The sequence below is a fragment of the Molossus molossus genome, unplaced genomic scaffold, assembly GCF_014108415.1.
Source record: "Molossus molossus isolate mMolMol1 unplaced genomic scaffold, mMolMol1.p scaffold_m16_p_1, whole genome shotgun sequence".
Taxonomy (NCBI): Eukaryota; Metazoa; Chordata; class Mammalia; order Chiroptera; family Molossidae; genus Molossus; species Molossus molossus.
The window spans coordinates 191,578,241-191,599,404 of NW_023425344.1; the positions used below are offsets into that span (position 1 = coordinate 191,578,241).

General features: G+C 37.7%; 1 protein-coding gene across 1 annotated transcript in view; it reads right to left on the reverse strand.

The window, feature by feature from the left end:
- The window catches only part of WDR72 (WD repeat domain 72), a 189,239-nt gene that overhangs the window by 54,124 nt on the left and 113,951 nt on the right, over positions 1-21,164 (reverse strand). Inside the window, exon 18 of the mRNA XM_036282046.1 lies at positions 19,073-19,268. Coding sequence (XP_036137939.1) covers positions 19,073-19,268 — 196 coding nt within the window. The remainder of the gene's footprint in view (positions 1-19,072; positions 19,269-21,164) is intronic.

Genomic DNA, 21,164 nt, shown 5'->3' on the forward strand with positions numbered 1-21,164 from the left:
ATAGAAGGCTGATGTAAAAAGTGTCTTATTTAAGCGTACCTTTTGTACCTTTTAGAAAGCTGGTCGGAGGTATATTCTACTGTGTGTCTTGTTACTACTTGGTATTGGATCATGTGCTCAAGTCCAGGAAAGACAGTTCCAGGAAAGGGAGTTCACCCTCACAGATGCATTTGTATATGATATCTTAATGAAGGACAATTTCTTTCCTTTAGTTGCCAGGCCAAACTTCAAAGCCTACATTAAGTGAGAATAAGAATCCTAGGTTTGTTTCTGAGTTTTTGAGGCCCATACTGGCTGGCCCTCCCTCACTAATAGCCTGCTGATGTTAACACTGAATTTTGGTTTTAGATAACTGGGAATAATCCAGTTTATAGAAGTTTGCTTTTATTCAATTGATTCAAGTGATTTCATTGTGGGTAATCAACATTTTTATTTTATTTACTCTATTTTCTATAATATTATTGTTTTGATTTTTTATATATAGATACAACTTTTTAAAACTAAAGAGAATTTCATTAATATCATAAATTTTGGTGGACATTCAATCCCAAAATATCTTCATTATTACTTATAACAGGGCCTAATAGTTTAACTTTAGAAGTAGAGTCGTCCCTCGCCACTTCATGCTTCGACTTTTCGTGGCTTCACTCTATCGCGGATTTTTTAAAATATATTTATTAAAAAGTTGATCGAGACAGTAAAAATAATGCAGCGCATGCTCAGTTGTCTGAGTCAATTATATACCCCTGTATTACAATTAAAATTACTGTACGTATGGACTGTAGGCCTATGTATTCGAGCACCCCAGGAGTCCTTCAACACCAGGTGCAACCGCTAGAGTCTGGAATGGGTTAACCGCGATAAACAAGGGACGCTTGTATATTATTTGTGGTTTCAAATGCATGTTGCAATTCTAAAATTCCTGTTTTGTATGAGAAGAGAGAAGGTTAGCAATTCTAGATTTCATAGAATTGTCATCTATCTATTTACTTGTCAAACATTTATCAAGTATCTCTCTGCTGGCTACTAGGCCCTGACTCAGGCATTGGTGGTATAATATTGAGCAAGTTAGACATATTCCTTTCCCATCATGGAGCTCACGATCTCATTGGGAGCAGATAAGAAACCAGGTAATGACAATCCAAGCAAGTCAGTGCTGTGACAGAAGCACAGAGTGGGCCACCTAACCTATTTGGGGGGAACAAAGAGAGCATTCCGGAGGACGTGACACTCAGAGATGGGAAGTCTTTGGGCAATCGCAGGAGAGAGCAAAGGCTTTCACGAAGGGGCTGTAGACTCCACAAAGCTGATTTTTCACTGTTGCATCCCCCGGGCCTTGCTCACTGCTTGGCTCATGGAAAGCACTAAAAACCTTTAAAATAAATAAATGAGAGATCGAAGAGTATATGCAAAGGCAGAAAGCCAAGTGGGTTAAGTCCTTTGGAGGAACTGAACGAGTGTGGTTTGGCTGAGTTGTAGAGATCAAGGTGGAATATAAGGGGGTAAGATGAGACTCGAGAGGCATCCAGAAGGCAGATGAAAATAATCCTTGGGATTTATTTAAATAAGATGCACCTTAGTATGAGAAAAGGGAAACCATATGTGCTTAAAAAATAAAAACAACAGCAATCTTTTTTTCCCTTTAGGCCTAAGAACTTGACCTTTGGGTTACTCTAGTTGGATTTCCTTGGTAACGTGACAGAGGTAGAATGTCAACTACCTCTCAAGGTGACATTGCTAATAGTCAGAATAACCCCTAATGGGTAAATTGCCTCTGAACTAGGAGAAACTATAAATGAACCATAAAATCTTGATATCACAGCTTTGGGCTTCCCTGTGAGTAGACCCAGCAAGCCATGCCTGTGAATTGTTGCAAAAGATATAAGACTGTTAAGCAGGGCAACTTCCACAGATGTCTTTGGAGTGCTCAAGGACTCTCAATGAGGAAGGCCAGCTGCGGCCCTGCAGGCAAGCTGTGGCTCCTAATCTCTGTCCTTCCAAGTAGACAAGTGCCAGGTGCGGTGCATTGTCACCTGTGGGTCCGAATGTTTAGTTGAACCGAAAGAAGAACACTTGGGGGGAACTGCACCATTGAAGGGTTATAAGTAGAAGAGTTAAGATGAACAGATTTGTTTTTACGGAATCAGTTCAACGATTAAGGACAATTACATCTTGGGCAGGTACTCTGATAATACATTAACCAGAATTAGTGAATGTCCTTGCTGAAACAAGACAGAAGCCTACAAGAAGGGGGTGGGAAGCTCCCTCTAGTTATGTTTCATCTAGATTCAGAGACACCAATACTGACAAGTGGAACAGGAACGCAACCTGCTTCCATGTCTTTGTGTGTGAAGCCCATCTGCCTGCCTCTTACAGGAGAAAACAATAAGCTTGACTGCAAACACGAACAAACAGGAAAAGAAAGAAGTACTAAATGGGGACCACCAGGCCATTTTTGAAAATCACAAATACTAGAAAGGGCTGAGTTTGGATACTGTCTCCCTCCTCGTCTAGCTGTATGACCTTAAGTAGGTCACTACTGAGCCTTTCTGAGTGTAAGGTTCCTAGGCAAAAAAAGGGCTTAGACTTAATGACCTCCAAATGATCTTGACTCAAAGCTACTCCTTTATCGGAGTACCACTCATATGCCAAGTACTGCAGTAATTTCTAAGACCCCTCCACCCCCCCTTAGAGGCATTCAGAATCAAGTAAACACCAAATGCCTGTAACGGACAGATCAAGGAATGGGGAACAATGGCTGGAGCCTGTCCTTTGTCCCAGGTGGAACTGAGGACTCTATTATGTCTCTACACCCAAATCTCACCCTGGGTAACATGGTGATCACATCAATCACTGAAGAACTTTGTGCTTTAGATTCCTCAAGGGGCAGGTGCTCTGGCAGGCTCTGATCAGCCGGGCTAATCTGCGATTACATAGCTGCCCACATGTCTAGAGTACTTACTGCAACATTTGCCCACCATAAACTCTCAGTGACTGTGGATGATCGACAGAATTAATAGAAGTAATTAATAATTTAGCACTGCTGTGTTCTTCAACCATCTTGAAGTAAGACATAAAAATCTGGTATACTTTAAGCCTAACATCTAAAACAAAATGATGCGAAATGAAAATAATAATTTAATTTTAAAAAGCATGATTCCAAGAGATCTAAGCACTTGCATATTTTAAGGGGACGCTAAAATGTACTGACAAATGGTTATGTGACATTAAGAATGCAGGGGAAATCCTCCATTTTTACAGAAAGTTTCGAATGAGAAAACTTTAGTGAAAAGCATTGCGGGTACTTCTAGGAAATCTCATCATGATCTCGGTGTAATAGCCATTTGTAAAAGAGCCCTGAACTGAGCCCATGCCAGGGAGCATTGTTGGAAAATGGCCTGCTCTGCCGACTTCCTGGAATCCTCTCTGTGTAAGTCAGCAGCTTGCCGGGCACCAGCTGGGCACTCAGCTAAGGCACTGACAAAACGTAAGGGCACATTCTGCGGTGACACAGGATGTGATTTATTATTTGAGTCTTAAAACATGGCAGCCACGCAACAGCTCACGCTATTCATATCATGAGCTCAGCCTTTATTTTTTACAAATAAAACATACAACTAAAAGTGGCCATTAAAAAAAATGGGGTAAGAATCTGTTGCACTGCCGCAGTTTTGTGCTAGGTGAAGGGGTGTACAGAAGAAATGATATAGACTTTCTCTTCGTGACCCTGTCCAGTGGTTTCCAAATTGCATTCCACAGGATCTTATTATTTCTCAGAGGGAATAACATAATCGTCTGATTCCATTGTAAAAAAAAATAATGTATGTAGCCCGGCCGGTGTAGCTCAGTGGATTAAGTGTCATCCCATGGACTGAGAGGTCCCAGTTTGATTACAGGTCAGGGCACATGCCTGGGTTTTGGGCTTGATTCCCAATAGAGTGTGTGCTGGAGGCAGCCAATTGATGTTTCTCTCTCACATTGATGTTTCTCTCTCTCTAAAATAAAATAAAATAAAATAAAATAAAATAAAATAAAACAAAACAAAACAAAATAAAATAAAATAAAATAAAATCATATTAAAAATGTATGTAATGTAGCTATTGCCAAAGAACTGTGATTATAATAGGCAAAATTTTATACTAATTTTCAATAAACTTAGAACCATAAACACGTTGATTTATGCTGCCATATAACTGTTCCTGTGCAGATTCAAGATTAACCTCTGTACCTATATTTAAATTTGTAAATATATCATTGACTAAAGAGGTTGCATTTGTATGTTTTAATGTTAGCAGTAGATTCCACTCATGTAAAACTACACAAACAAGTGCTATTGTGCTTTCTAGGATGACTCATATTTTTTTCACAACAATTTCTCCAAAGCAATCTACCAAAATGAGTTGGATGTCGAAAGTTTATATGTCTGTCATCCATCTATCTAATTTCAAAGCTCATAATTCATTGAAATATCCTTGATCTCAGTGTTTTAACTTTTTTATATGTAAGTTACTATCATTAAACGAACAAGATAGTTTTATTTGATTGATTATTTAATCTTTACAAAGATTTAGATGCTTACAAAACTTGTAAAACACCAATTTAAATAATTTCTCAAATAGCAAAAGGAAGCTAGTCATTGGTACAAATCTTTAGAAATGTTTATGCTTAACATACAAGATAGAAGTTATCAGTGAAGCTTGGCTTTATTTTTCTAATATTTTACAAATTCTAAGTTATGGCTCGGTAGAAGATGCCATACAAAGTGGCAAACAACCTAATTTCATAGTGTAGGAGTTATTTTATAGCAACTTGCTGATATTTCAGCAACTCTGTCTACTCTGGGGGACAGCCCACAGCTCTTTCCTCGAGGATCAGAAATGGGAAATTTTAGAACTTGTGCTCTAAAAAAGTACTTCATCCTAGAAAAAGACTATGAAGGATACTTGATATTTTCCATTTCTGATGTGATAGAAGAGTCATTTTAGATGACTACTACACATTAAAAGAATATATTGAAAATATTAAAATGCATAATTATGCCTTGTGATTTTAGGCAAATGAGGCTTGGGCAAGGACAGACAGGGAAAGGAAGACTATATTCAATACAACTGGGAAGGGAAATCTGCCAATTGTAATAAATAAAATGACTTATGATGCCTTCACCCTCTTCATATAGTTGTTATAACTGGAGCAATCTAAGTGCTTTCTACCATTAGTCACCACCCTATTGCAGTTTCATTCTTACATTTTTTTAGTACCTCTTATACTTGTGATTTATGCCTACAGAATAACTCGGAAAAACCATCAATGCCTTACATACAGATTCCAGAAAGAGACAGAACTCAGATGAGTGAACTTATTTTTTTTTAAATCCAGTTCTGCAGGGGTGTTATACGACCCACGGGTTTCCAGTAAAACCCACTCCCGGAGCTTCGCTTGCCACGCACGGACTTGGTCCAGGGCCGCGCTGCTTTCTTAAGCGATCCCGCGGCGGAATCTTATCCTTGGTAATGTTTTGGAGAAAGCGGGGGGTGGCGCCTGCGCAATTTGATTTGGTGTAAAAATACACACCAAATCTGATTTCTGTTACATTAAGGCGTCCTCTGACAAAATATACAGAACAAGAAATGAAGTGAATTGCGTTTCAGAACTATCTTGCAAGCCTGTTTCCCCGAATACCTGACCACTAATTTTAAAAAATGGATCAAAACCCACTTTAATTGAATATTTAATAGATGATTTAATGGTCAAGTTAAGATACATTTTAAATGCTACATATAAAAATGATTTGTGTTTGCTTACTGGAAATATTTGTAATATAAGCAAACATATACAATAAACTAATATTTAAGGCAAATTTACTGTGGAAAAAATGAAATGACCATCTTCAATTTATAAACAGACTGCATTCATCAAACTATATTTTTGACTAATAGTTGGCTTTTATAGTATGAATGTCATAATAGTGGATTGCCATTAACAGTAGACATAGTTTAACTCATTTTTTAAATGTGTAATATATTTTCTTTAAAATGAGCCATTGAAAATACGCAAATTGCAGTATCCTCTGAGGGAAGGTCCTGCATTTAGTTAGAAGGAAATACATCATGAATTTATCCTTTTGCAAATTCTGTACTCTGCATAATGCCCCAGGGAATCCTGTGATTTACAGAAAAGAGTTGAGAGTAGCAAATAGGAGCCTGTGATCTGGTCTAAGGCCGTTTTGCAACAGGTCATGCCAATGTAGTGAAGGTCTGAGCGGTCCTCACAAAGAAATTGGCAAAGGCTCGCTTCACTGAATGTTTGCAAAGAGAAATAAACAGACACGCCAAAAACTTTTGAAAAAAAAAAAAAAAGTGTTATGTAACTACTAGAAAAGGATCATTTGAAAATAATCCTCTTAATATATATATGTTAATTTAGTTATATTATATTAATTATATATTACATATTAATTATATGTAATATAGTAATTGTATATTAATTTAATCATAATGATATCAATTATATTTATATATATATTTAGTTTCTGAAAATAATGCTCAAGTAATTATTTTTAGAGTCCGGAGAGGCCATTTTTTTGCAATACATTTTGGATAGACTTTAGTTATTTTGGAGAGCTTGGAATGTGAGATCCCTAAGAAAATTCTAAAAACTCCTTTGCATTCCTCAACTGTAAACACATGCACATTATGGTATCTGAGTACTACTATTACCTAGAGATTTCCCTGACATCTTTACTATAGAAAATAAGACTGATTAAAACCTTTCATTCCCTTTTAGTATGATGAGAACCCCAGGCAAATGTTAATGGGTAGGTTACTGATTCACGCAGGTGAGAAGGCAGTTCTACGCTGTGTTACAGGTATTTTGCCATTACCTCCTGAAATACTGTTTCACAGTGCAGGGTAAGTCATATTAAAAAGTAAATGATACTGCTCAAACTCAGCAGTTTGAAGGAAGCATAAATCAATGGCATAAGGGAAGCAGGTGATGTAATGACTATAGACTGAAGTAGATGACTCGAAGAGATGGATCATAAAGTTTAACCTTTGAAAGTATTCATTGATATTAATATAAACACACAGAAAAGCACATTTCAGAGTTACCTTGCTTTGCTAAAATTCAATTCATTAAGTCAAGATATTTCTTAAGTGGTAATGAAAAATAGTAAATTCTATTCCTGGAAAATTTCTAATAGAAAACACTTAAAAAACCTGGTCTTACTTAATGTTTCAGTTAAGATTATTTGTAAAAAACAGAGGTCAGTAATGTATACACACACAGGATGGTAACACCCAAACTTGTAAATAAATGGTAAATGACAGAATACACTAAAAAGAAATGAGAAATCAGACCAAGTATTAGTGTATACATGCTGGGAAAAATTTAAGAACTGATTCAAGAGGTTGAGATAATGGCCAAATATATTTCAAATTAGCACCAAGAACCAACAACACTGCTGATTCTAAAGAACATTCAGTGTTGTTTGGCCTAAAAGCAAGAAGGCAAAATCTCTCCCCTTTATGTAATGTGAAGGTTCTTTGTCCCTGTGGAACATGAAGCACTGATATTCCATTCCATCTAAATAACCTAGCAATAAAAATTCAGGAAAAAAAGAAAAGGTACTGCTTTACAAGTAAAATGCTGAACAGAGAAATACTTGGACAAAATGTGGACAAAAGGGTTTCTTTGCATCTCCTGCTCTACTCATTCTCTACTTTGCCCTGGACACACCTCATTTTTCTTCTTAAAAGAATTTGTAGTGACTCCCTTTACCTCCAGGTGTGTCACCTTCTAGATCCAGACCGGGGCGTCCTCATTTCCTGTACCCTGCCCACACCAAATGTATCCCCGTTTCCTGACCAGAACATATTGCATGTCCCTGTGTCTGTCCTCATTTATTCCCTTTGTCTGAAATACGCTTCGCACACCACGCTCTTTCCCATTGTGGCCAGCTGGGTCTCCCCAGATGCAGTTAAGAGGGAGTTAGAAATACAAAAGCTGTATTGGGAGTTAACACCTGGGAAAGGAAACGGGCAAAAGCAGAATTCGGTAAGGAGCTCTGTATTCACTACGCAAACCTAATCGAGTCTCTATCAGCCCAGTGAAAATTCCAGAACAAAATTTGCTGTCAGAGGTTTATATAAACCAGAAATAGCTAGGCCCTCGTACCACTACCTTGCTCAGTCATTGTCCTAAGAGTCTCACCTCTGCTCAAATGCAGGGGAGGATTCTGGAGGGGCCAACAGCTGGAAGCTGTCAGCCAGCCACACTCCTCACAGCTGGGCAAGTCCTTCCTGGTAGAGAGATCTAAGCAGTTCCATGTCTGCCACAACATTATTCTCCAAGCACGTGTGAATGTCTCCTCCTGCATCAAACCTCCAGAAATCATCCCCAGGCAACTTAGTGGCTCTTCACGCTTCCACAGGGGGGTGAACTTCAGTGTCTCATACTGCACTCTGGCCTCATTATGTTTACAGGACTCTACTTTTAGAAAGTAGAGACTACATCGCATTCTTCTCGGATTCGCAGTAGACGGCGTGGGAAAAGAATGCCTAACATATAACATGTTCAAAAGAGGTTCGCTGGGTGGCGCTACCAGCTGGCTGGTAGACCAGGTTGGTTATTCCTCCCTCTGATGCAGAGACACTAAGGGTATACCTTGTATATGTCAAAGGGTATTATGAAATTCCCCGAAATAATTTTAATATACTTTAAGTACTAATAAGCTATAGAACTTTAAGGATAACATGTATCAAAAATTAGTATGTGTTGAGCCAAAGTTTTGGTGCTGTTCCCAATTATTTAATGCACCTACCTGTGTAACATTTTCCATCCTTTTTTTCTCACTTGCAGTTTTCGCAATTCACAGATTGTGAAATAAGTCGTCATCACAATTTAAATTATAAGATGTACTGTGTTTATTCTGCATTGTAAAATAATTTCATTCCTATGGCAAATTTGGGAATTTTGGAGAAGGCTTAGAAGTGCACTGTTTATATATCAGCCAATAACATTGACTCCATGTTAAGCCCAGAGCCAAAGATGAAAATGGAAAAACAAAACAAAACAAAAAACAGGACACGAAGCTCTTTTTCTAATGGAGGAGACAGAGCTGCAATCAGATGATTTGCTACACAGCCTGGGAAATACTGTGACCAAAGTATAAACAGCACAGGTGGAGCAAACACGGGGAGCTAAGGAAGCACCTTCCTGAGTTAGTTGGTTAGTTACTAATTTGGCTTCATTTCCCTGGGCACTTTTTAAAGGGGACAGAGAAACAAAGAAAGGCCTCAGAATCCCTCTCCTGAAAGAAGTGGTTCTCCGCAGGGTTGGTACTGCCCCCTAGGGGCAGGCTTTGGAAACTGCAGAGGTGAGGGACATTTGGTTTCCTCAGTGATATTGGAGACACGTCCTGTCATCTAGAACAGAACTGCCAGATGTCCTGCAATGCTCAGCACGGTCCTTGACAATGAATAATTGTCCTGATATTTCAGATGGTTTCCAAATATTCCATCCGTGGCCATCCGTGGAACTGAAAGCTGTTTGTAATTTCCTGAGCACAGAATCTGACTTTATTTTACACATACAAATATTTCAAGGTATAATATACCCTGAAATTTTTAGGAAGACCACTAACCCTGTTTATCAAGAAATGGCCATATTTTGCTACTGCTGTTGTCCAGAACGTTACCAAGAAAATCCATGGGCACCCATGTCACCGACAGCACCACCACGCGTGCCGGGGCTGCATTAGCATCTGTCACCCTCTTGGCAATGGGATGTGTCCCTGTCAGCCTTTTGCTAAATCCTTTGGTACAGTTGTTCCCAAGCTTTTACCTACTGAGACACATATTATTATCAATTACTTGCTCTTTCGTTTCCCTTTAAATTTTGTATAATCATGTGTGCAGATAGGTTGTATTACTCAGGAATTTTATTTTAGGATGATAAAGGGACATTACTAAATTTGACTATCAAGTCAGTGCTGGCATTGAAAAGAGCTGAGAACCATTACACTTAAATTTCTAAAATGTCAAGACCGACTTCATTTTGATGAGAGGAAACCTAAGAAGCTGGCGGAGTGCTCCCAATTACCACGCTGGTGTTCAGTCAGCTAAAGTTGCTTATACACGGCCCCGGAGTGCAGGGTCGCCTGGCTGGGGGACAAGGTGTTCCTGCTTACAGATAAACAAAAGGGCCCATGTTCATCTATAACCAGAAAAAGGGAAAAAAAGTAACAACTCTCCTTTGAATAGTCTTCATTTCTTTTAGCTTATTCTTGGGGGTTGAAAATGAAGTACTTTGCCTTGGTCTTTTGTTTTGTCTTAAAGCATCAGCATTATTTTTTCCTAGAGACTCTCGAGACAGATACATTGCTTCTGAACTAAACAGATAAATTTGAAGTACTGCCTCCGATTAACACTGTAGAAGAAAACCAACATCCCTATAATGATCTTTGTTTCATTGTCTTCCTACCTACAGACCATTAACATATTATTTAGCATTTCTTTCATTCTGCCTTAGATCAGAGTTCCTTGATACATGTCTGTCACTGTCATTTATCATTCATCCGCTTACTGAGGCAACAAACATTTAAGGAGCACCCATCATGAGCCATGCAGTTCATTAGATGCTAGGAGCACAGGATTTTGAGTTCAGATTTTCACCCCGAAGGAGATCAGAAAGGTGTTGAAAATAAAAAGGCAAATAAACAATCAGTGTGACAGATGATAAACAGTATTTTAGAAGGATACGTAAGAAGTGTAGAAAGTGATAAAAAAAATTTCAGCACCTTGCATTGGTCCTTATATATAGTAAGCCCTTAATAACAGCTGTTTTGAAGTTATTCAAATTGTCCTAATGCTAAAGTTCACTAGATGCTTTGATGAGCTAAAATGAAAAAATAAGGCTCCTGCCAGCAGGGCAAATGGCATCCTGATAGAATGGGGGATTGCAATGCCGTGGGGGCAAATGGGTCATTTTTCTGTCTTCCTTTCGCCACCATGTCTCTAGCAGTTGCCTTGTCATGTGCCAGACACTGTGCTACCTGCAGAGAATTTAAAGCTGACTACATCCCTGCTTTTTTTTTTTTCTCATAGAATTTAGTCATACCAACATTGTTTCCAGAATGAGGAATGCATATCCATACCGGCTAATGGAATTGCATTTGCTGGAGGAACTCATGCCACACCAAGTCCCAGGCTCAGAGGAGGAAAGGAGTGAATAGGGAGGAGGCTGGCCCAGGTGAGCAGGTGGTCCAGAGGGCTCCGGGTTTGCAGCCTACGGGCTCCTGGGTGCAGGAGATTGGGAACGAGCCAGGAGTCAGGTGCTGAGGAAATAGGTTTAAGGAACAGCTCCTTGAACACTTCTGTGATTTAGCTGAATGAGGAACACAAAGACAAGTGTAAGGCAAGGCTGGGGCCTCTCAAAAAAATTAGATTAAAACCAGATCATGATAAAATGAGTAGTGAGGAGCCAAGTAATCAGCCACCAGGAACGGGAAGTGTTCTGGATGCTTACAAACCAGATTCATTCATGTGTTTATTTTTGTTTTTCGTGAGCCTGCTGTGTGTGTGCCACGTGATCCTAGGGTGATGATGCTTAGAAAGCACAATTTTAGTTTATATTCCAGACGATATCTGGCTGCTGAAGAAAAGCAATCAGCTGATTTTCCTTGTCTCCTCTTTCTCTTACTAATTAGGAATTAACTGAATCTTTAGTACAAGCCATCCCCCGGTCCATCCATTCATCCATCCACTCAATAAACACTTATTACCAGCTACTAGGTGAAGGACCATGCTAAGTGATGGGAGGAAAAAAGATAAATAGACCCGACCCTTGTCCTTGAGGGGTCAGTATCGGGAGGCCAGTCTCAGCGTGGGAGAACAATAGCGCCAAACACATCGATTTCAGCGACAGAATCTAGATCACTTTTTCTCTGTCAATACATTTAAATGGGTATGCAGACGATAATCAATAAGTGGTGCCTCCACAACTGTTACCGAGGAAACATTTAACTCAATTCCTTGATGCTGCGGTCTCTGGGCAGTTGGGCCAGTTGGCATTCTGATTGCTCAAGAGGAAAAAAGACGATGAAATACTCCAGTTCTTCATATGCCAAGATGAAAATCATCAATCTCAATCTCTGTGAAAGATGAAACTACTTTTGGAAAAAGAGCAGTGAACTCTATCAGTCTTTCTAAGGCAATGTAATCTTTAAGATGACACAGAGAGGGCAGAGGCAGGGGAGAAGTTCAGAAGAATTTATATGGGGAAAAGGGGAAATGATGAAATTTCTCCATCACTTTTACAAGGAGCTAAAAATAAAACAGGACATATATTAAACCCAAATGACAACAGTGTTTTTGGAAAGATACACAATGTATTCTGGGTGCTAAATAATTTATTTACTTATCACATGTAAATCTGTCTTTATCTAACATATGAACACCTTGATATTTAAGTAAGATTGTCTAGTACATCATTCAAAGTAATGAAAAAAATAAAAATTTAAATTCCCTCTTCTCTTCCTTGCACACTGCTAACCCTTAACCCCTTCAACAAATACATATGCCAAATCTTTTCCATTTCTGCCATCTACCAGTTGGCATTTCCAGTTCCCAAACATAAAGCATTCTGTCTTTTAACCACTAAAACTTATAACTATCTACATTTATATTCCAAATAAAAATCTTTAGTATTAAGTGTATCTTTAGTGGAATAGCTCATAGTGCCACACCAAAGGTTAGTAGAAATTAGGTCTTTGATATTTGCCGACTAACTTCTTTAAGGCAATCTTTTCTCTGTTGTTATGCTAAATAGCTCAGTTTCTGCTGCCTTGTGATCCCCAACCTGGGTCAGACCTATCTCTGTAGCCACCCTTCAGGAGGCGCTGGTAAATGTTTGCCGAATTAAGTAGTGAAGGAGAATCATGGTTAATTGGGACACAAAGCTGGCTAGTGGCAAAGAATCCAGAGACTGAAACCACACTGCCTGGGTCTGACTCCTGGCGCTGTTGATAGTAAGACTCTGTGCAAGTTATTTCACTTCTTTTTATCTATCTTCTCATCATTAAAGCGGGTGTAACAATATTACCTATTTTCACAGAATTGTTACCTGGATCAAATGAGTCAAGTGAGACACTTAGAACAAACTGAGCCATAGCAGTGTAAGCTGTTATTACTGTCATTGCCACGATCATTCTTGCTATTCCGGAAGGCGGGGGTTAGGAAAGAAAGTTACTGACGGGCACAGCAAGATTCAAAGAGGACACACGTGTGTCCCAGAGAAGGGGAAATTCAAGACATGGGTTTCTCGTGAATGTCCAAGTTCCTCATTGATGCATGTGTTAGATGATTCTTGGGAGGAAGAAGAGAGCGTAGGTGCCTTTTCTAGTCTTAGCAAATAGCTACCTTCTCCTGCTCCAACTTTTTGCTTGGCTAAGTCATATTTATATTTCAGGACTTCAATTAGACAGCTTTTGTTTCTAAGAAGCCTTCTTGACCCCAAAGTCTGAGTTAGGTGCCTCTTTGATGTGCTCCTGCAGCCTCCTGTGTGCTGTCTGACACACTTCTGTGGTTACCTTAATGTGAGTCTGTGTCTCCCACTGAACATTCCCAATCAGTTCTCTGTGGTATCCCCAACTCTGGGATCAATACAGAGAGGCAGAGAGGAGTGATACAAAGGGGTGATGCATAAAGACATTTTATTTTTTTTTATTTTTATTTTTTTTTATCCTCACCCGAGGATATTTTTCCATTTTTTGTACAGATAGAGTGGGAGGGAGAGAGAGGAAGGAAGAGACAGACAGAAACATCGACGTGAAGGGACACATCGAGTGGCTGCCACCCGCACGACCAACCAGGGCCGGGGACAAACTGCAACCGAAGTACGTTCCCTTAGCGGGAACCGAACCCGGGTCTCTCCAGACCGCAGGCCGACGCTCTAACCGCTGAGCCAAACTGGCCAGGGCAAGACATTTTAAAAGTTGGAGATAGCACAGCGTATAATATAGAATGTTAAGTCACCAACCCTGCATAACCAAAAGCTTATCACATCTGCCTACTTAGCTCAATCCACCCAGCTGTGTTTGGGACACTTTCTTGAAGAAAATAATAAGGAGGAACTCTGAAACATGCACCACCAATATATACATTTGTTTACAAACATCATACATGCTATTAGTATATAGACATTATGTTTGTTATAAAATATACCAAGTAGAAATTTCAAAAAAGTATCTTTCTCTCTCACACACACACACACACACACACACACACACTTCCTGATGCAGCTTAAGATCAGTTTGGCAATGCCATTTACATCTTATTTGCTTAAGCTTGCATTGTTAGCATTGTCTTCAAGCCATAGTTTCTTGGCAGGAAACTCCCGTCCATTTTCTGAAAGTTAGTTTAGCTAATAGTAGATGTCCCCCAAGCAGGGACGCTTGAAACTGAACACTGCATGGCAGGTGGGAGTGTGGGGTGGGGCTCCCGCGCTCCCGTCAGCACACCCGGAATGCCGTGTGCGGCACTGCTCTGCCCAGCACAGGAATCCGGCCAGAACACCAGGGGCAATGTTGTATCGAATGTTTTTTTTTTTTTTTATAGAATCTAAGTATAGATTTTCATCACACTCCTCCATACCCAATCCATCAGCAAATACTGTCAGCTATTCCTTCAAAATACATTAGGAATCTGATCACTTTTTATCTTCTCAGTCCAGGTGACCATATTTGACCCAAGTTATCATCATGAAGATTCGCATAATGATCTCCCAATTGGTCTCCTTGCTTCTGTCCTTGACCCCTGAACCTCAGACAATGGGATTCTATCAAAATGTGTGCCATTTGTCTGCTCAAATGGTTTCTCATCTCAGAGAGAAAACCTAAGATCTCACTGTCAACGAAGGCCTTCTTTGATATACCCCCCTTCCCATTCCTGTTTTGCTCCTCACTCACGGGCATTACAGACCTTTCCTAAATGACTTCTGTGGCCATAAAGTAGAGCACATTGGCCTTCTCGCTTAGCCTGAAGACCTCACAGAGGGTGGTGGGAGATGCGTTTACTATAAATAAAGATAGTCAAGACAGTCAAGAAAGTGTTTCCCTGTGAAGTAGTCAACTATATTTCAAAGCCTTTTAACAACTAGACAGATTTTCTTCTGAGAAATTCAGCAGGCGGAGGAAGCCCATCCAAAGCCAGTCCTTTTGCTACTGGCCACCAGGACCAGAAAACTTTTCTGTTCGATCAATGTTTATTTCCTTGATTTACTGCCAATGCATGGTTTGTATTTAAACAAAGGCACATTTTCATTATTTAATTTTGTAGATAAGTCTTCGAAAATGGTGCATCTAATAAAGATTATTTGCAATACCCATATTTGATGCATGATCTTCACAACCACAGTTTAATGTGAATTTAAATTCAGCCAATAATTCCAGGTGACAGCTTTATCTACAGTCTCCATTTCTATTTAAACCAATTTATTTAATGGAACAATTTAAAGTACTTCTTTAAACTGATCCAAATTACATTAAAAAATAAAGGAAAATAACTTTCAAATGTATTTTAATAATAGAAAACACTGCTATTTTTAAATCAATGAATCTTAGTCTCTAGTGTGAGTGTTAATTATACCATTTCTGATTAAAGAGATTTAAGAAAGATAGCAATGTAATCATTATAAAAATGTAAATGCAGATAAAATCCACCACTCTTCTCCCATAAAATACCAATGCACAAATATTAAAACCTCTAATAAAATACACGCTGTGAAACATAAGCAATGAAAACAATGAAAATAAATAAGATACAAAATTATAAAGTTCAAACACATTATGCTTCAACTTTCATTTCACTTTCATTGTTTTCTAGATGCATCTCACCTACAAATAGTTTTTAAAAATCTGGCGATTTTCTTTATTATAAGGGCTGAGATGGCAACAATTGAACACTCTGCATTTTCATTGGTAATAGAATGTATGATTTATGAGAGAGGAATAAAAATCTAAGAAAACCACTCGATAAATTATTCAATTTTCAGATCGAGCTGATTTAGAGCAAATTTTCTTCAAGCTGCCAGTATGGAAAATGCAGTTTATTGGACAAGAATACAGTGTTTAAGAGGATATCTGAGTTTGTGTCCCTGTTTTTAATAATTTTTGACTGTAGACAAGGCACATACTCTCTTTTAAATGCCAGTTTATTCATTAAAAAAATGGGATAATAATAGAAAGTATGTTTCAAGGTGCAAGATATACCCCCGATGGCATTCAAGATAGCTGGTATGATAATGGACTTTTTTCAAAAATTATTTATTTAATATATATGAGGAAGATATATAACTAGTATGTCAAATAAAAACAATTATAGAGGCACTTTCTCAGGAGTTTCTCTTTCTTGGAAAGTAATTTTGTTTCAGCTATACTTTGAAACTTCATTTCCAAGAACATAGACATTTAAAAAACAGTAAAATTGTTTGCACAGATAACTCAAGTGCTGAAAACGGAGACTTGAGGTTCATGTGAACTACGTAAGAATCAAAGGAAAAAGTGAGACGACACTTATAAAGCACTTAGCATTGTGTTGGAGTGTACTGAGAACACAGTAATTGTGATTATTTTTTCGTATCTATTGCTATATTACTATAATACTAATAAACCAAATATACTATGCCCTGGCATAAAAGGAGTTTTTAAGTATCCATGCATACAAAACCATCATCTGTTACTTTCCAAATGAGTAACAAAAAGGATACATGAAGTAACCAAGAAAGAATAAAAAAATTAAATTAAGAATAAAGAGAAAAAAAATGTTTTTAAAGGTATGGAGGGGAATGCACATAGGACAAGTGAGCAAGGACTTAATAAAATTAAATAACATAAACCATTTATCATAAGAATACTTGGTAAAGTAATTTTTGTTGCAATAATACCTGGCTAAGTAAATCTGCCTATAAGATTTGAGGAATAATCACACCAATGAATAGTACCACACCATCTCCTTAACCTTTGAATCAAGACATTTGAAATAAAAAAATAGCCTTTTAACTTACTTATTTTTAAAAGTTCGTTCAGTAATGCAGTACATACTACTATAATAAAGGTCTAAAACTTTTTCTGTCATTTTTCTAAGTGTCTCTGAATAGTTTTTTTTATTGTTGTTGTTAATAAGTCTTTTCCAAAAAGAGGAAAAAGGCAATGCCAATATCCAGTATAATATTGCTTAAACATTTTCCTCTTCAACTCATGCTATATGTTTCTGATTTACTTGTAATCACAGTTAATATTTTCCTACAGGTAGTATTTCCCCCCAAAATATATACTCAACATTTTGTGAGTGTATTTCTTTTAAGTAAAATATTCTAAGTTTCATCAACCAACATATTAAATAGCTGTAGTAGTTTTGAGTTTCAGTTCTTAGCACAAACTAAGCCTAATTTTTTTTTTTTTTAGCATTGAAAAAGGATCATTCAATAATAATCTAAAGATAGTCAATATCTAACATGAAATCTAGGTGTCTGTAGTCACAGCAGGATTAAATGTTATAATATTAATAGTTCTTATACCCAATAATTAACTGAGGACAGAACAGAGCCTCGGTGAAACTTCAAAGCATGGGTAACACATGTGACAACAAAACTCACCAAAAGTTCCGCCTTGATAAGCCTGCCATGCATTTCTTACCCAGAAAACAGGACTCGGGGCCAATGGATAAGTTAGACAATCAAGGTTAGAAATAAGGCACAGAGATGCCACCGAATGAGTGTTAGCATGTGATGAATGACACTAGCTGTCTTTGGAGAGTTGGAAGAAACCTATTAATGGCACTATGGGTGCCTCTCCAAATGAGTCAAGAACTCAAATGTAGTCATTAAAAATTAATTTAAAAATAATTTTTATGCTTCTTGCTTGAAATATGTAATACAACTACAATTATATGATATGATCAAAATGGAGCTCCTTCGAATAGGTGAATTTATCAGATAATTAAAACTAATTTCTGGACAACAAACAAACAAATGACTTGAAATCACCATTGAGCTTTATCAAATTACTTATTGAATTTTCCATCCTCAGTAACAGTCTTGTTATCAGGAAATATTCTATTTTGATTTTTTGGCCTTCATTAAATAAGCCTTTTTTATGCTATATATCTTCTCTCTAACAGAACACTCTCCAAACAGTAATCTTATAAAAATAGCAAGAAAAAACACAAATACAAAGCATTTTTAAGAATGACATCTCTCCAAAGATCTAAACATTTTAACCATAGCAACATTTCTCTGAGTCCCAAACAAATAAAAAAAAAATCTTTTTTTGAGTACCTAACAATTTTTAACAACCTGAAATATGTAAAGTTGTAACTTGTTTTCCTGACAAAAATATACAATTAATTATATTATAAATCAAATTATTCATCAAAAGCTGACTAGTAAATTTGAAAATCAAATTTTTGTTTGCTGTTTTATTTGTTTACTGTGTTTTATCTCTGTATTTTGAAGTCACAGCTAATGGCTAAAAAATAAGTTTGTTTTACAGCAGAAATTTAGATGCACTTGCTAGTCACAAACCATAAACTTTACCATTATAAAGTTACAATGATAAAATGTGTTATAAAAGCAAATGGTCCAACTATAAACCAGTTTAGTTTTATTTCATATTACATCTCTTGTTCCCAGAAAATAAAAAAATCTGGCATGTGGCTACTATCAAGGTATCAAATAAACTGAGGACTCATTATGATCAGGCTATCCTTGTAATATACATCCCATTAAGCTAGTGCTGCTAAGCCCGTTTTCATTTTTAATCACCTCACTTCAGAACATTTTTTTATAAATGATATAAATTTTTGTTTTGGAAAATATTTAATGATTAAAATACAATTTATAAGTTCTTTAAAAATCTGACAATTATAAGAGGAAATTGATAGCAGAATAGGTTAGAAACAGGGCAGTTGGCTTGGTTTTTTGCAGAAATGATATATTGTGAACTCATATTCTCCACAAGTTCTAAGTAGTAGAAAACATTCTGATGAAAGGGCATGCCAATAGATTTTGCACTTACTTTGCAGAGACAAATGGTCTGTAATGCACTGTAACTCGAGCTCCTCGGCCCATTCCATTTTCGACTGGGTCTGCATTGTCTGATAGTTCTCATTCTCAGTCATGGACCTTGGTTGACTGTTGACTGGTGTCTTTCTCAAGGTCTTCAGGTGCTGTTGAACCTCCGCCAAGAGAACAGCTTGTATTGCTTCAGTGACCTGTTAAGTTTGTGTTTCCACATAAATTATATTCAGTATTATTACAAATGTTTGGGGTCTTGCACAAAACCCAAAGTCTGGTATTTCGATTAGAAAGGTTTCACATAAAGTGCAATGTTCCATTCCATTAGGATTCACATCTAAAATAATTAAAATGCAGATACTGAGAACTGGCACCCAAACCATCACACTGTTCTTTTGTAAATGCAAAAGATTATAGGGGAAGGTTTAAAGGAGTTCCAAATTAAATTCTTCCTCCCAAGGTATTTTCATTTCTATTAGAAAATAAAGAAGTTAATTTGAATATATCATAATGCTCTTAAAGGCAAGTTTAGCTCCTCAAACGATGGCTAGCTCTAAAGCACTATATAGCCAGAAACACTTGATGTCAACTAGGTTTAATACAAAAAGTTAAAGACAGGACTTTAATAATAAATCTCACTAAACTGTGTATATGTGGATGTAGCTTTATATAGCTCAAAATAATATAAGGTGCAACTTCCGATTTTTGTGCATACCGACTCAAGGACCTGTGGTTGAGTGGAGGGGGAGGGGAATGCTTGTCACAGGGCCTCTAATACACTATCTTCATCTTTCAAATGAAGAATCTGGGATATGAAATCCCAAGTTCCACATAGACTTGGTGCACAGGCCTGCTGAGCCTTGCTTCTATGTCTTTTTTGTATACCTTGTCCCAAGGTTCTACATGCTTATCCCTGAGTAAAAAAGCCAGTGTACCTTAGCCTCTTTCTGGAAAAAAATGAGATCAGATGCAGGAGTTAGGTCAAGTTCAAGGAAGGACAAGTGCTGAATCACTGAGAAAAAATGAAGGGCACTGCTGATAGAGGTGAATTTGGGACATTTTCCTATTATCCTTCTCTGGTTGACAGTTAAACCTTTTGTATAGCCATCCAGTGTCTGCTCCTTTCCCCCTCCAAAGCCTGCCCTCCAATGACTTGTGTTCCACAATTGTCAGTGCCCCCTCTGCATTATCCTAGTCTACCCATACAATGCCTAGGACTTGGGCTTTGGGACAACACTGAGACTGGTGATGGAGAGAGGTTGATGCCAAAAACAGAGCGTTTATCATCTAAATATTCATTATGTGGCATGGCAAGATATGAGACTTTTAGGCTTCAGGGACACTCAGAGGACTGTTGCAGATGGCAGATACTTACTAAACTACTGGGGCAGAAGGAGCTGGGCCATGGACCTTCAAAACAGGAAGCTTCCCAAAAGTATCAGAGTGGCTTCTTGATCACTGATCATTGATTGCTCTGTTCTTGTCCACTCAAATGCTCACATGCAAATGCTTGGTTAGGTTATGAAAAATGGATAATGAGTGAAGTGGTTTTACTACTGTATACCATGTCTACTAACATTGTAGTACTGCCTGTCATGATACAGGTGCATAATGCTTATTCATGCATATCACATGATGAGATTCTCAGCACTGTTAGTTATTGCATACCATGAATCTAACATACAGTCTACTTATGATACTGATGAATCATGCCTAATAATATCTACCATGTTAAAATATGTGATAGTATATTAACTATTAGAAATAATGTTTACTAATATACACTCTATGTCACAATATAGGTGAACCTGCTTCTTTATGTATATCCTATGATGAAACAAACGACATTATGCGCAAGCAATTTCATATCACTTAATGTCACTTTAATGTTGTCACACATTTTATCTGACAGCACTGATTACAAGATGCAGATGATGTGGTAAAAGAGCTCTAAATCAGAAATGAGAAAGCCTGAGTTTCTGACCCAACTTTGACAGTAACTACAAATACACCCTTTGACAAATTCAGGTACTATTCTGGGACTTCGTGTTTTCACTTATAAAACAAAGTCTGTGATACCAAAGACGGCTAGA